A 15,597-nucleotide genomic window follows, 5' to 3' on the forward strand; every position below is an offset into this window, starting at 1 on the left:
ATGTAACAGAGAGCTACAAGCACCAATGGAACTGTAACCCAGCACTTACAGTTCATCAATGCCTTCCGAGGTGGGGAGTACAAATGCTAGTGTGGCAATTCTCTCCATACATAAAGTATGCAGAGGATAAATGGATGAGGAAAGATAGCAGGTTCTACTATCTGGTTCAGTATATCATTAGCAATTTAGATTGCTGCTGGTTGGAACGCAGCCCAAAATGTGACTATTCAAATAAGCAGGTAGAAATCAGCCCGAAGGGCTAAGTGGTTTGTAAATGGTTAACAATGGATACTTGAAGCTCATACTATCAAGTAGGTGATACAGAAGTTTTTTTTAAAAACAGTTTATGCGATCTTCCCCACTGCACCCCAAATTCCTGCACTTCCTTTAGTGACTACTACTGAAGTCTCACACTTCACAACAGAATAACCTGTTTGGATATTATTTTTAACATGAGTTTAGGAATTAGTCATCGTCTTGACAACAAATAACCTATTCAATGCTTTCCCACTGTTATTCAGTGTTTTGGGAGGTGATGGGAAGAGATAGTAAATCAAATTGAATAAAGAGTCACCAATGGGAACTGGATTTCTGCCATCTTGTTAGTAGCACAAAAAAAAGTGCTTTCTATGACCAGATATTTCAATACAGAAAAAGGCCCATAGGCCCAATATGCCTGTGCTTAGCTTCCCCATTGGAAGCAGCTAATTTAATCCAATTTCCTTGCTCATTCCCCATACACTCAGTATTTTACTTTTTGTTCAAGCATTTATCTATAAATTGCAATTGAGTTAGCTTCAAAAGCCACATGTGGTAAAGCATTCCATATCCAAATAACTATGCCTGAAAAAAAAAAACCCTGCTTTCCTCCCCTCTACGCTTCTAGTAAAGATAGTGAATTTAAGTCCGCTTGTTTCCAATTCACTGATCAGTGGAAGTGATTATTTATGCTATTAAGAATAGTCACACGATGAAAACGGCCCATTGTATTTACCACGGCCAATGGTTCATATATTCAGTAGTTCTAATGTCTGGGCTAGTTCCAATGGATTGGAGGGAAGTCACACTATCTGAAAATTTGATTGATGATCACCTTGAGAGTTTGATAATTATTAGGGAATCCCAGCACAGCCTTAGGAAACAGAGACCCTGCCTCACCAACCTGACTGAGCTCTTTGAGAAAGTGACCAAATTACTGGATATTAGCAGTCCAGCAGGTGTTATACACACCTTGATTTCCAGAAAACCATCGATAAAGTGCCACACAGACAGCTACTAGGAAAGATTACATCAAATGGGATTGGCAGTCAGATATTAAGCTGGATAGATAAATAGTTGCAATCTCTCAGGCATCAACAGGACTAGATCTGTATGGGGCCAGGTAATGAATGGAGTTCCACAGGGTACCCACTAACACTTACAGATAGAGAGAGAAATCGGGGTGGGAGTGGTAAAGTCATAAGTGATAAATCATTGAAGATGCCCAACAATGCCACTAGGAGGGCAAATAGAATTGAAGGTTCTATTGCTACAAAAATATAAAACTATGATCATTATATTTATGCCGTACAAGGCCTCAGTACATGGAGCACTGCGTCCAGTTCTGGTACTCACATATGGTAGCTCAGAGAGGCCCCGGATAAGACAAGAGGAGGGGGACCAAAATGTTATTCAGTCTTAGTGCTCTTAATTATCAGGATAGGATCAAGAAGCCAGGTCTACTTTCACTATAGAAACAAGCATATAAATTAAAGCACTAGATTCTATCCAGTGGACAGGTCATTGGAGAGGGTTAGGAATGGTAGGACTAGGGGGCATGTTTATAAAATACTTAAGTAGAAGGGTTAGGTTAGATGTTACAAAGTATTTATTTTCACAGACAGACATGGTCCTCTGGAACAGATTACCGAAGCAGGTGCTGAGTATAAATTCCCTGCAGTCCTTCAAAAGGAAACAGGACAAGTTCTAGCGAGAGGAGGGCATTTTCAGTTAGAGGGCAAATGGCAGTTTAGCGGAGATTAGATTTATGGGTTACCAGTCTCCTGGAGCTTTCTTTGATGTCAGAGAGGAATTTCCCAGATTTTTAGCCAATCCTAGAGGCTAGCATGGCTCTGGTGAGGTTTATGGTGGGGCAGGCATGATGAACTAGATGGTCTTTTACCAACCTTTTTTATGTATAATTGTATTGTTTTTAAATTATGAGTTAGTCAGCACCTCTGGAATCAATTTTAACACCTTCATAAATCTGCATTTTTGTTTAAATGGAGTGCTGATGACATCAGGAGTTGGTTTGTTACTCAGATAGAACAAGGGGAGAAACATGTAGATGAACTGACTGATCACTGAAGTGTTCTAGGTCGAGGGCTGTCTCTTAATATTAATTCAGCTTCCTCAAAATCAGAATAGTTTCTCCAAGCTAGTGCTCAATTGATTTCATCAGTTTAAAGAAACAAAAATGTTACAGTTAGCAGTTCTTAAAAGAGAGCTCTTTTTAAATGGCATGTACAACAAAAAGCCACAGATAAAATTTCCAACAGTGCAGATTGCCATAACCCCTACTATATAAAACATCACAGTCGATGCGTCAGCCTTGGCTCAGTTGTAGCATTCTCACGAGAGTTAGAAGGTTGTGGACTCAAGTCCCATTCCAGACAGTCCAGCGCAGTATTGAGCGAGTGCTACGCTGTCGGAGGTGCCATCTTTCGGATGAGATGTTAAACCAAGGCCCTGTCTGCCACCTGAGGTGGACATAAAAGATCCAATGGCACGATTTCAGAGGAGCAGGGGAGGTCCCCCTGGTATCCCGGCCAATATTTAATCCCTCAACCAACTGATCATTGTTTGTGGGACGTTGCTGTGCGCAAATTAGCTGCCAAATTTCCCAACATTACAACAGTAATTACATTTCAAAAGTACTTCATTGGGATGTCCCGAGATTGTGAAAGGCACGATATAAATACAAGTTCTTTCCGTCTTTCACATTTGGCAAATTAGATTAGTGCTGCAGCAGACATCCCAAAACGCAGTGAATCAGGAGCCCAGTTCAAGATCAAAATTAGATACATTCATTAAACACAAAAACAGTAGTGGCAAGATTATTTCACAAATCAGAACAGATGATGATTTTTTTATGATTTAAAAGATACTTACTTAATAGTACTGCTGGTTGTATGTGCTTGCTGCTGAGTGCCATTAAGCGTGCTGGCATTCTTTAGCTGCTGTAGCTGTTGGTTGGTCTGTGAGACTTGCTGTGGCGGCACCCCTCCCGGGCCTGTACTGGGTTTCAGCGGGCCTCTCAACTGCCCGTTCTGAGTGGACAAACCCATAATAACGGGATTTTCCGTCCTGGCTGTGGTCATTGTATTTATATATATATAAATATATGCGGTTTCAGTTTACAGCCCAATGTTCATACAGAAACTGTAATAGTTTAAACCTCTTCAAACGAAGAGATAATAAAGTCTGCTCAATATATACGAGTCCTCTGTTGCAAACAAGGCAAGCACTCGTACGAGTCTTTTAAAAAGTCAAGCAGTCACTTGCACTGATGCTTATTATTAGACAATTTTTTTTCACATAAATCCTTTTTCCATAAAGGTCTTGTGCGTATTCACTTCCACCTGTAATGCAATAAAAATCTTTTTAAAAAGATGGTTGCAGAACTAGCATTTATACCTATTTCACTGGAACAGAAATTTGTCATTCATTTTGACAACCACACAAAGTTCAAACTAATGACTGTTTAAACTAAAAAGTTTGCTTTTAAACTAGGAGGTTCATTACTACAATTGCAAAGTTCAACATTCCCAACACATTTGGTTTATACACCTCATGTTTTACGGTCAGAAATGCGTTGTTCTCCTGCTGCCCATTCCAGATCCCCTACATTTTGAAACTATGCCACGTTGGGGGAAGAAGAGTTGCACATTTTGGCCAACTCCATTTCCTCAATAGCACATTGTGGAAACACAGATGCTAGATTCAGCACGGCCTGTCACTCCATACCAAACACAATGCAATCACCATTAAACAATTTCAGATTTCATGCGCAGGATAGTGCCACATCTAATTACCGGAACTATTTATTCAGAATCTGCATCACAGGACACATCAACAATAAGTGGCACAGCACACGTTGGACCTGGGCTGTTGTCATGTGCCTCCAACAGTTAAGACAACGAAGCCTGGGATTAAGTGATCTGTTGACCACATCTCATTTTCCACAGTCATCTTCGTCGTCTCCTCCTCCACCACCACCACCACCACCACCATTTTCTGGCAAGGTGACGTATGTAAGCCAATATACCAAATATAATTAATAACATTTTCCAAAAATACCTCCAAAGAGAATGCAACCAAGTTATCTTAAAATAAGACTCTGGTTTCTCACAAATCAAGTGAGAACTGTGCTATATTGCAACTCCCACTTACAATAATATGGCAAGAAGTTTATTTGGGCTCAAAGCACATCATAGCTATGGGGAAAGAGCAGGGAAGTGGGACTAATTGGATAGCTCCACCAAAGAGCCAGCACAGGCATGATGGGCCAAGCGGCCTCCTTCTGTGCTGTATCATTCTATAATTCTGATCTGAATTTTCCAATGTTAAATCACAAATCAGTTGTTGGGATGCCCATGATTTCATAAGAACATAAGAAATAGGAGCAAGAGTAGGCCATACAGCCCCTCGAGCCTACACCACCATTCAATTAAGATCATGGCTGATCTTCTACCTCAACTCCACTTTCCCAATTCCTCGATTCCCTTAGCGTCCAAAAATCTATCGATCTCAGCCTTGAATATACTCAACGACTGAGCATCCACAGCCCTTTTGGGTAGAGAATTCCAAAAATTCGCAACCGAGTGAAGAAATTTTTCATCACAGTCCTAAATGGCTGACCACTTACCCAGAGACCCCAGCCAGGGGCAACAGCCTCTCTGCATCTACCCTGTCAAGCCTTCTAAGACTTTTATACGTTTCAATGAGATCACCTTTCATTTTCTAAACTCCAGAAAACATAGTTTTCATCGAAAAATTCTATACTCAATCTCTCCTCAAAGGACAACCTTCATCCCAGGAATCAATCTATTGAATCTTCGTTGCATCCTCTCTAAGGCAAGGAGACCAAAACAGTACTCCAGGTGTGGTCTCACCAAAGCCCTATATAACTGCAGCAAGACTTCCTTAGCCTTATACTCCAACCCCCTTGCAAGAAGGGCTAACACACATTTGCTTTCCTAATTGCTTGCTGTACCTGCATATTAATTTTCAGTGATTCACATACAAGGACCCCCAAATCCCACTAAATACCAACATTTACTTGTCTTACCTTTTAAAAAATATTCTGCTTTTCTATTCTTCCTACCAAAATGGTTAATTTCACATTTCCCCACATTATACTCCCTCTGCCACCTTCTTGCCCACTCACTTTACCTATCTATATCCCATTTCAAAGTTAGACAAGACTGCATGTGACACAACTGATGCAGTTAAGTATTAAAACTGTTCAGAAAGGAATGCTGTAATTTCATTTAGAATATAACCTTAAGACATTTTCATGGATTTTTCTGACTCAGAAGGGAGACTACACAGGACTCAGCAGCTCAATACCTCCAGCTATCTTGGTTTTACAAACTTTGTGAAGTACTTTGTCTAAACATCAACTTACTCAGATACTAAATACAGTCAATGGGCCAGAATTTTCTGTAGCTGGTGAATGAACTTTGCCCTTGCCTGTTTAATTTCCATGAGATTTTGCACTGCAAGTTGCTGTAAATGGGAGATGGAAACAGCACAGCGCTCTCTACAGAGCATCTGGGACCTGTGTGAACAGGGCAAGCAACTGGGTACCTCCTTAACCAGATTGAAGGATTGTGAAATGAACGAGGAAGTAGAAGTTAGAATAGTGAATTCCATGTCAAATCAGGTACAGAAAGAGAAATGGAGTGCAAAAGAAAGATTGGATTGAGAGAAAAAAAGGCAAAGTAAAAAAAAAATGAATTTACATTTTTTTAAAATCTCCAACAACAATTAAAAACTGAAGGAATGAGACTCCACACTTGTAAGTTAATTTTCAGTGCCAGAGTTTGTTTAGCAGTCATTAACACTTATCAAGCCGTTAAAAAGGGTATTCAGACTGAAATGGACAAGGCCTAACTTTCTGAGATGAGTTAGCTCGTACCTACCATGCAAATACAGCAACTTCACGCCATTCAATGTATGTGAATGGTGAGTCAGGCAGCGAGATGCTGTTTGTGTGAAGCAGCGCATCTCACACAGCAACTTCCAATTTTCACATTTAATCTTGGATCTGCTCTCGCCTGAAGTTGCTGTGCGATTTGCACATAAATAACAGCGAGCACCGTTAGCCTCACCATTATTTTGACAGCAAATTCTGGGCTAATATTTTATGGCTTTGTAAGGAAAGTCACTACAAAATTTAAATCAAATTTAAAACAAAGTCAATCTCTGAACTGTAAAATTATTAAGACTGAAACCTTACAACTGGAGTAGAAATAATAAATGGCCAACAGCAGAAGAAAAAGTTACCTATCAGGCTGGAAATAGGTATGATGCTAGGAATAGGGTCAAAAAGTTTTGAAGCCTTTGTTATACTTTTGGAGTACAAAACTGAATTTTTAAAACTACTGTAGTCCTAACTTCGTGCCCCTTTCACAGTGCCATTAAACTCAGCAGTGGAACACAACGCAAAATGATGAATTCCTGATAAGCAGATGGATTCAAATTAAGACACTACCATCAATTGACAAGTCACTGGTCCATTAAAAGAAAATATACCTTACACAAATAGCATAGGTTTTTAGTAACTCCTGTAGCTGCAAGTACAGTACAGAAAGCATGTATTGCAATTGAAAGTATTTATTGTTCCATCATACTCTTGCCATCTGTATCCTATTCTAAAATGCAACGTCTCCATTTCTCACCTTGTGAATTGTAAGTCTCACAGCTTATGGGTTACAAAGGTTGGTTGGTCACATCTTGCAATTTCTTCCCATAGCACCCATTGTGGCTAAACTGATCGCCATTAGAGATGTGCGAGTGCCTTACGTAACACTGTGCTGAACACACAAGTTTTTAAATCATTGAAACCAGCCCACTAGCCCTTCCAATGCAAATGGATGCACAAACTGCCAAAAGGGCAAACAGCAGGTGAGAACTCGGCACTAATGCACTTATATGCGTGCGCAGAGCTTTGCTCCCAGATTGTAAATTTTCAATGCTTTGAGCAGGCTGGAGTGGCCGCACCATTAAAACATTTTTTAAAAAATCTCAAGTTTATAAAGCGCTCAGGAATTGCAACAGACCCTCTGGGCATTTTTTTTCCAAATCGCACAGAGCATCAAGCTTAAGAGGCGAGAGACTGTGTCTCTAAAGAGTTCTCACACCGCTGCACTCAAGTCAGATTGGGACCAACTCCAGAGTTATGTGGTCACTTTTGCGTCACTGTGAAGCAGAAACCACTTTGTAATGCAATGAAAAATGGCAGTATAACTGCAGTTAGTCTTGACGAGCGATGCAATCCTTATGAGGGAAGACTTATTAATCGCTCCAGGATTAAACTGGCTATTCCACAATTTTCAAGAATTCAGCCTTTACACGTGTGGGAATTTTTAGGAAAGGGATCTTTCACCTCTCCACTTTCACCCCTTAAGTCACCTCTCATAGGTGGGCAGATGCTGGGATACTGGGAGCCCTTTGGTAGTTTGCTCATGCAGCCACTCTTAATATGAGAGCTTAGACAATGAGAACTAGCAGGCTATTTTGACAGCTTCCCAGTAGCCAGGTAGCTTGCCCATTTTAAATTATTTGTCCAACAAAAATTTTAGAGGCCCAAGTCATATTATCTTATGCAACACTGGACTGAACATGTTTTTATCGTTAAAACCTACCCACTAGCCCTCCTCCAATGCCAAATGAGTTAATAACTGCCAATCAAAAGGGCGAACCTAAGCAAATGATGTAGAAAGCCAAAGTGTCCATACAAACCTTGGATCCTTGTCTGCTCTTGGCTATATAACGCTTTAAAACAGCAGTACCCCAAGCAGAGCTAGTTAATATAAAACAGAAAATACAATTCAAAGTCATTTTTGCCTCAAAATTGAATTATCCTATAGTTTGAATTAAGCAACTTAAAACACACAGAAGGCATTTCTTACTCAAAATAACTCTTCAAATTAAGAGTGGACCATACAACATTTCAACTACTTATCAAACTGCCAAAATACAGCAAGGCTCCCATTTCCATTTTTTTTCCAGTGAACACTGCATGTAGTCAGGTAAAAGGGATTGGGTGCTCACTTGAGTAGCAAGAAAAACAACCACTTGAGTGAGGATGTGAAGAGTCACAATTGCCTCTTGAACTACCTCCCCCACCCCCCAAAATCAACATTAATTAATGCTTTACAAAAAAGTGGGGGGAAATCAAAAAAGGTTAATCATCAATTTTGCAACTGATTATTATTTCTGCAACATTTATTTAAATTCTCAATAAAGTTTGCTTTATCCAACATACCCCATTTATCCATTATCTACATTAAACTTCATAAATATAGATTACATTCCCGACATCAAAAAACAATACATTAAAACAGCAAATGTTGACAATAGGAAGTAAACGTGTTCATGTAATAGCTACCCTTAAACAAATCATGCAAGGGATGCAGAAACTTCAATTACAAGAATTTAGTAATCTTATAACAGCAGGAACCAATGATAATACAGAACAGCAAATACAATTCAGTCATTTTTGCTCCAAAGAAAATCAAATTATCCAATAGTCCAAATTAAAGCAAGTAGTCAATATTTACAATTTTTCCTTAGTTTCTCATCCCTTTCGACATGAGGAGATGTTTTAAAACCCCCCCTAAGGCCTACCACCATCTGTCACATTACATAGTGACATAAGCAGAAAGCAAAAACTGGATTAGAAAATGCACCTTCACAGAGTAAACAAAAACTACATGCTGTTCAGTTTTTAAAAATATTGTATATACACACAAGTTTGTCAGCTGGCAGACTGAATGTTTGAGAATTGGGTCGGTCCAGGTTACTGAGAGGGGAAAAGGCCAGGGGTAAATGGGGCAATATTTACCCCACTTCTCACAGAAACTCTAGGCTTCTACCTTTCCTGTCACACTGAAAAGGCGGGGGGGGGGAGCACAAACCCAAACATTTCCCCACATGCACACAGCACAGAAAGAATTTAGTCACTGTTAGAAATTAGTATATTAAAGAAAATTGTTTTAAAAAGATATTTAATAAGCTGTATAAATATCCGAAATTAGAAAAACACAGCTATTATTTAAAAAAAACGATTTAACTTTAACACGGATTTTTTTATAAAAATGGATAAGCATGTTAAAAAATAAATAACGCCAAAAAAAGGACTTCGGGCCTTGCACCAAAGCAACGGCCAACGGAAGAGAGGAACAGAATATAATCAACTTCCTACGCAGCTTTATAAATAAAAGCTGCGGAGCGACGGTTTTCAAAAATGAACCTAGATCCCAGCCCCTGACACTTAGACAAAAGAGTTAAAGAGAAAATATCTGTCAACGAACCCGCGATGGCGGCGATTTCTCTCCGATTTGCCTTATATTTTTCTCTTTTTTTGTCTGTCAGCTCTGCCCGATTCCAATATGGCTGCTTCCCTCTCGGCCCCCAACGTCATCAGCCGAGCCCGAATATATCACCTCAGTTTTTAAAGCAATCCTGTCCTTTGAAAAAAGTGGGTTACCTCATAAAACTCGATAAATCGACAATAAACAATCGAAATATGTGGACAGTTTTCGAATTTAATTTAGATTGGGGGGGGCGAAGAGAATATGCGCGTTGTCGTCACGTGATCTCCCCCCTTCCCCCCACTTACACGCTGTGCGTTGACTTGATTCTTTACCCGTTGATGAGTTTGGAAGGTTTTTTTTCTGTTGTTTTTAATTATATTTCCACCCCCCGTGTGGGTTTGTCTTGGTTTAATCCTATTTTTCCATCACTCTGCCTGTGTTTGTATAGCCGCTTATTGACGGCCTTGTTGTTCTACATTCGCGCCCTCTCCTGGCAGTTCCAGAGTTTGAGTGGAGATTTAACCCGTCCACATGGGTGATGTGAGCCTCTGAGTTACACTTTCACTCAGTTTTCCCGATTCTATTCGAGTATTCCTGATAGATGCTCCAAGCAGAGGCTTGTTGGAGCATGGAAGGCTTTGCCAGAGGGAGTGGTTGAGGCATCTTTTAAGGGAAAAGTGAATATTTGAAGCAGAGGAAGATACAGGTCTATGGGATGAGAGCAGGGTAGTGAGATTAATTTTGGATTGCTCTAGCAAAGAGCTAGCACAGATACAATGGGCTGAATGGCCTTGTTCTGTGCTTTTAACTCTTAAGCTAGAAGATTGTGGGTTCAAGTCCCACTCCAGAGACTTAGAATCATAGCTTGAAAGCTTGTGAATTTAAAATAAAATTGCTGGACTATAACTTGGTGTTGTAAAATTGTTTACAATTGTCAACCCCAGTCCATCACCGGCATCTCCACATCAATCATAGAAAGGTTATAGCACAGAAGGAGTCTATTCGACCCATTGAGTCCATGCTGTTTCTATGCAAGAGCAATCCAGCTATCCCACTCCCCCACCGTAGCCTTGCAAATTTTTTTCCTTTCAAATACTTATCCAGTTCCCTTTTGAAGGTCATGATTGAATCTGCCTCCACCACCCCCTCGGGCAGTGCGTTCCAGATCCTAACCACTCGCTGTGTAAAAAAGTTTTTCCTCATGTCACCTTTGGTTCTTTAGCCAATCACCTTATGTCCTCTTTTTCTTGACCCTTCTGCCAATGGGAACAGTTTCTCTCTGTCTACTCTGTCTAGATCCTTCATGATTTTGAACACCTCTATCAAATCTCCTCTCAACCTTCTCTGTTCCAAGGAGAACAACCCCAGCTTCTCCAGTCTATTCACGTAACTATAGTCCCTCATTCCTGGATTAATTCTAGTAAATCTCTTCTGCACCCTCCCTAAGGCCTTCACATCTTTCCTAAAGAGCGGTGCCCAGAACTGGACACAATACTCCAGTTGTGGCCGAACTGGTGTTTTATAAAGGTTCATCATGACTTCCATACTTTTATACTCTATAACCTCTATTTATAAAGCCCAGGATCCCGTATGCTTTTTTAACCGCTTTCTCAACCTGCCCTGCCACCTTCAACAATTTGTGCACATAAACCCCCAGATCTCTCTGTTCCTGTACCCCTTTTAGAGTTTATATTGCCTCTCCTCATTCTGTGCAAATGTATCACTTCGCATTTTTCTGCATTAAATTTCATCTGCCACATGTCCACCTATGCCATTAGCCTATCTATATCCTCTTGAAGTCTATCACTATCCTCCTCACTGTTTACTACCCTTCCAAATTTTGTGTCATCTGCAAATTTTGAAATTGTGTCCTGTACACTTGGAACACATAGTCCCACTCCAGAAACTTGGCTGACGCTCCAGTGCAGTAATGGGGGAGTGCTGTATTGTCAGAAGTGCCATCTTTCGGATGAGACATTAAACTGAGGCCCTATCTGCCTTCTCAGTTGGACGTAAAAGATCCCGTGGCACTATTTTGAAGACGACCAATGGAATTATCCCTGGTGTTCTGGCCAATACTTATCCCTCAACCAACACCATCTGGTCATTATCACATTGCCGTTTGTGGGAGCTTGCTGTGTGCAAATTGGTTGCCGATTTTCCTACAGTGACTACATTTCAAAGGGTACTTCACTGGCTGCAAAGTAGCTTTGGGATGTCCTGAGGTTGTGAAAGGCGCTATATAAATGCAAGTCTTTCTAACTGTTCTGTTCAGCATTTTACTTTGAGGATGTTTGCAAATAACATTGTAAGGAACAACCTCAGGACCTCCCAAAGTGCTTTACAGCCGTTATATACTTTTAAAGGGCAGTCACTGTTGTAATGCAGGGAATCGCAGCAATCAATTGCGCAAATCAAGGTTTCACAAACAGCAATGGGTTATAGATCAGATAATCTGTTTTAATGATGTCGCAGAGATAGGATGGGGAAATCCCTGGAGCGATTAGAAGACAAGGGCGAGGAGTTTAAATTTATTGTGTTGGGGGCAGGAACCCAGTGTATGTCTGCAAGGACAAGAGTGATGGGAAAGTGGGACTTAGTGTGGGACAGGATATAGGCAGCTGAGTTTAGGACAAGTGTAGGTAGAGGTTGGAAGGCTGGCAAGGAGCCCTTTTTAATTCCAGAAGACTTTGCAGCTTGCATTGTAACCTGCCGGGCATGCTGATAGAAGGAGAGTCTGCTGATTGACCTTTACATCAATGTGCGACATCCCATTCACTGTGAAGAAGAACAAAATCCCCACAAATACAAAGAGTTACAACATAATCACCTTTGTAACAGGTTCTGCTACATCACATATAGGGAGAAGAGGTTCAGGGGAAGAGGACTTAGGGGGGAATTACAGTGAGTAAACACACAAGCCTAAACTTTTGCAAGTTCATGCCGGCAGTGAGATACGTCACCAGTTACAGCGACTTTTGGAAAATTGAAGGCAGTGCACCCGTGGTTTTCCAATTTACACCGGCAGTAGGTGAAGTGCTTCACCACTGGGGCGGACTCAGACAATTTACTCCACTATCATTTCATTTCTGGAATCCTGAATTACTCTGTATCCAGCCTGATAGAATGAAAGTCGCCTCTCTCTGTCAGATGTAATGAGTCTTATGTTAAATGAGTTTGAGGCAGACTCCTGTTCTAGTGTGGGTCCATAGAACTAGCCTGCTTAAATAAAATCTTCAAGTCTATAGCCCATAGGGGCAGAACAAAAGCCAGTGCTTAATAGTGAAGAGTTTAGAACACTGTTTAACCTCACCTGGGGCAGGAACATAGGAACAGGAGGAGGCCATTCAGCCCCTCGAGCCTGTTCCGCCATTCAAATAGATCATGGCTGATCTGTATCTTAACTCCATTTACCCGCCTTGGTTCTATAACCCTTAATACCCTTACCTAACAAAAATCTATCAACCTCAGTTTTGAAATTTTCAATTGGCCCCCAGCTGCACCAGTTTTTTGGGGGAGTGAGTTCCAGATTTCCATCCTTTGTGTGAAGAAGTGCTTCCTGACATCACCCACGAGCGCCTGGCTCTAATTTTAAGGTTATGCCCCCTTGTCCTGGACTCCCCTACCAGATCAAATAGTTTCTATTTGTACAGTTCTGGTCACTGCTACACGGGGTCATCCTGACTTTGGAGGAGGAGCAGAGGAGAGAAACGAAACTGAACATCAGGGATTAGGCACCTGAGCTATGAGCAGGGACTGAGAGGAAGCTTAAATATTTACATTAGAAAAAGGCAGTTCAGGGAGATCTTATTGAAGTTTGGATGGGATATTGATAAACTGAATAGAAAGAAGGAAAACAGAAAGACTTGCATTTATATAGCGCCTTTCACCACCTCAGGATGTCCCAAAGCGCTATACAGCCAATGAAGTACTTCTGAAGTTTAGTCATTGTTTTAATGTAGGAAACACAGCAGCCAAATTGCACACAGCAAGATCCCACAAACAGCAATGTGATAATGACCAGATAATCTGTTTTTAGGTTTTGATTGAGGGATAAATATTGGCCAGGACACTGGGGAGAACTCCTATACTTTTCTTCGAATAATAAATTTTAAGGAAGAAAGGACATTTGCAGTGCATCAAATCTAACAATCTCACACCATACCCTATCTCAAGAAGCTCAACAACATCCAGGACAAAGCAGATCGCATGATTGGCAACTCATCCACCACCCTAAACATTCACTCCCTTCACCATTGGCGCACAGTGGCTGCAGTGTGTACCATCCACAGGATGCACTGCAGCAACTCGCCAAGGCTCCTTCAACAGCACTTCCCAAACCCGCGACCTCTACCACCTAGAAGGACAAGAGCAGCAGGCACATGGGAACAACACCACCTGCACGTTCCCCTCCAAGTCACACACCATCCCGACTTGGAAATATATCGCCGTTCCTTCATCGTCACTGGGTCAAAATCCTGGAACTCCCTCCCTAACAGCACTGTGGGAGAACCTTCACCACACGGACTGCAGCGGTTCAAGAAGGCGGCTCACCACCACCTTCTCGAGGGCAATTAGGGATGGGCAATAAATGCCGGCCTCGCCAGCGACGCCCACATCCCATGAACGAATAAAAAAAAAAGACTCACATATGAAGGATGGTCACTTGTGTGAGGTTATTGGGATACAACACACACTTGTAGACCCTGCCTCAGCACAGCTCAGCACTTCCAGGTGGAGGGAAAAAGCATTTAACAATTTGATTTCATTTCAAAGCCGCTTCTTCCTTTGTAAAGTTAATTTTCCTCCCTTCTTTGAGCCTCCCTCGACCAAATAACACGCAAGTCCCCACCAAGGGTACTGCCACCCTTCAGTTTCTCCTTCATCCTTGTGTTCAATTCCTTCCATGGCCTCACCCTTCCCCATCTCTGTCACCTCCTCTAGCCCTACAACCCTCCGAGATCACTACATTCCTCCATCTCTGACCTCCTATGCATCTCCCCTCCCTTCACCCCACCACTGGCAGCCGTGCCTTCAGCCATCTAGGCCCTTAGCTCTGGAATTTCTTCCTTAGACCTCTTTGCCTCTCTACCTCTCTCTCCTCCTTTAAGACGCTCCTTAAAACCTATCTCTTTGATCAAACTTTTAGTCACTCCTCTGCACCCATTCCAGAGTCTTAAAGTCACTCACCATGTGAGGAGACCAAAACTGGACAAAATTTTCTAACTGAGGCCTAACCAAGGTCTTTTCCAGGACAAAGGAGTTCTCCTGGTGTCCAAGCCAATATTCCTTCCTCAACCAAAACCACCAAATACAGATTAACTGGTCATTCACCTCATTGCTGATGTTATGATCTTGCTGTGTGCAAAATAGCTGCTGTGTTTGCCCACATAATAAGTCACTGCATTTCCAAGGTACTTGACTGTATATGAAGTGCTTTGCGATGTGATAAGGTGCTTTATATAAATACCTTTCGTCAGGGTGAAGGATTTCAGTTGTGAGGAAAGATGCACTTTTCTGTAACCGGAGGAAACATGATGTACAGATCGATTAGACTGTTACTTCACACAGATGGTGATGAATGTGTGTAACAGGCAGCCCAGGCAAATTCAAGAGGGAGCTGGATAATATTTTGGCAAAAGAAGTGATTGAGGGGTGTAAGAGATTTTTTTTATTATTCGTTCATGGGATGTGGGCATCGCTGGTGAGGCCAGCAATTATTGCCTATCCCGAATTGCCATTGAGAAGGTGGTGGTGAGCCGCCTTCTTGAACCGCTGCAGTCCGTGTGGTCTGACACTGTGTTGAGTGCTGAAGCCTGATCCTTGTTTTCACCCAACTGCCATCCACAAGTGCAGTTTCCTGCAGAAGTCACTGGGCCGCACTCAGGAGCAGGCGGCTTGGCTGGTGTTTCCTCTCCCCAGCATTGCTCGTGCTCACTGCTGCCCTGATTAAAATCTTCTAACTCAGCAAAGACCAAGGATGGAACCTAGAATGTGACTTAATTTTAAGAGT

At 41.6% G+C, this 15,597-nt stretch overlaps 1 protein-coding gene across 2 annotated transcripts in view; it reads right to left on the bottom strand.

The window, feature by feature from the left end:
- The window catches only part of ddx6 (DEAD (Asp-Glu-Ala-Asp) box helicase 6), a 33,395-nt gene extending 23,451 nt beyond the window's left edge, over positions 1 to 9,944 (bottom strand). The window contains exons 1-3 of one of the 2 annotated variants that reach the window (XM_067970846.1): positions 9,582 to 9,944; positions 8,008 to 8,068; positions 3,151 to 3,620 (exon numbers count right to left, since the gene is read on the bottom strand). In XM_067970846.1, the coding sequence (XP_067826947.1) occupies positions 3,151 to 3,359 (209 nt within the window). In that variant the 5' untranslated portion in view covers positions 3,360 to 3,620; positions 8,008 to 8,068; positions 9,582 to 9,944. The remainder of the gene's footprint in view (positions 1 to 3,150; positions 3,621 to 8,007; positions 8,069 to 9,581) is intronic. The other variant, XM_067970847.1, reaches the window with a different exon arrangement.
- Between the last annotated feature and the right edge of the window lie 5,653 nt (positions 9,945 to 15,597).

The sequence above is a fragment of the Heptranchias perlo genome, chromosome 33 (assembly GCF_035084215.1).
Source record: "Heptranchias perlo isolate sHepPer1 chromosome 33, sHepPer1.hap1, whole genome shotgun sequence".
Classification (NCBI taxonomy): Eukaryota; Metazoa; Chordata; class Chondrichthyes; order Hexanchiformes; family Hexanchidae; genus Heptranchias; species Heptranchias perlo.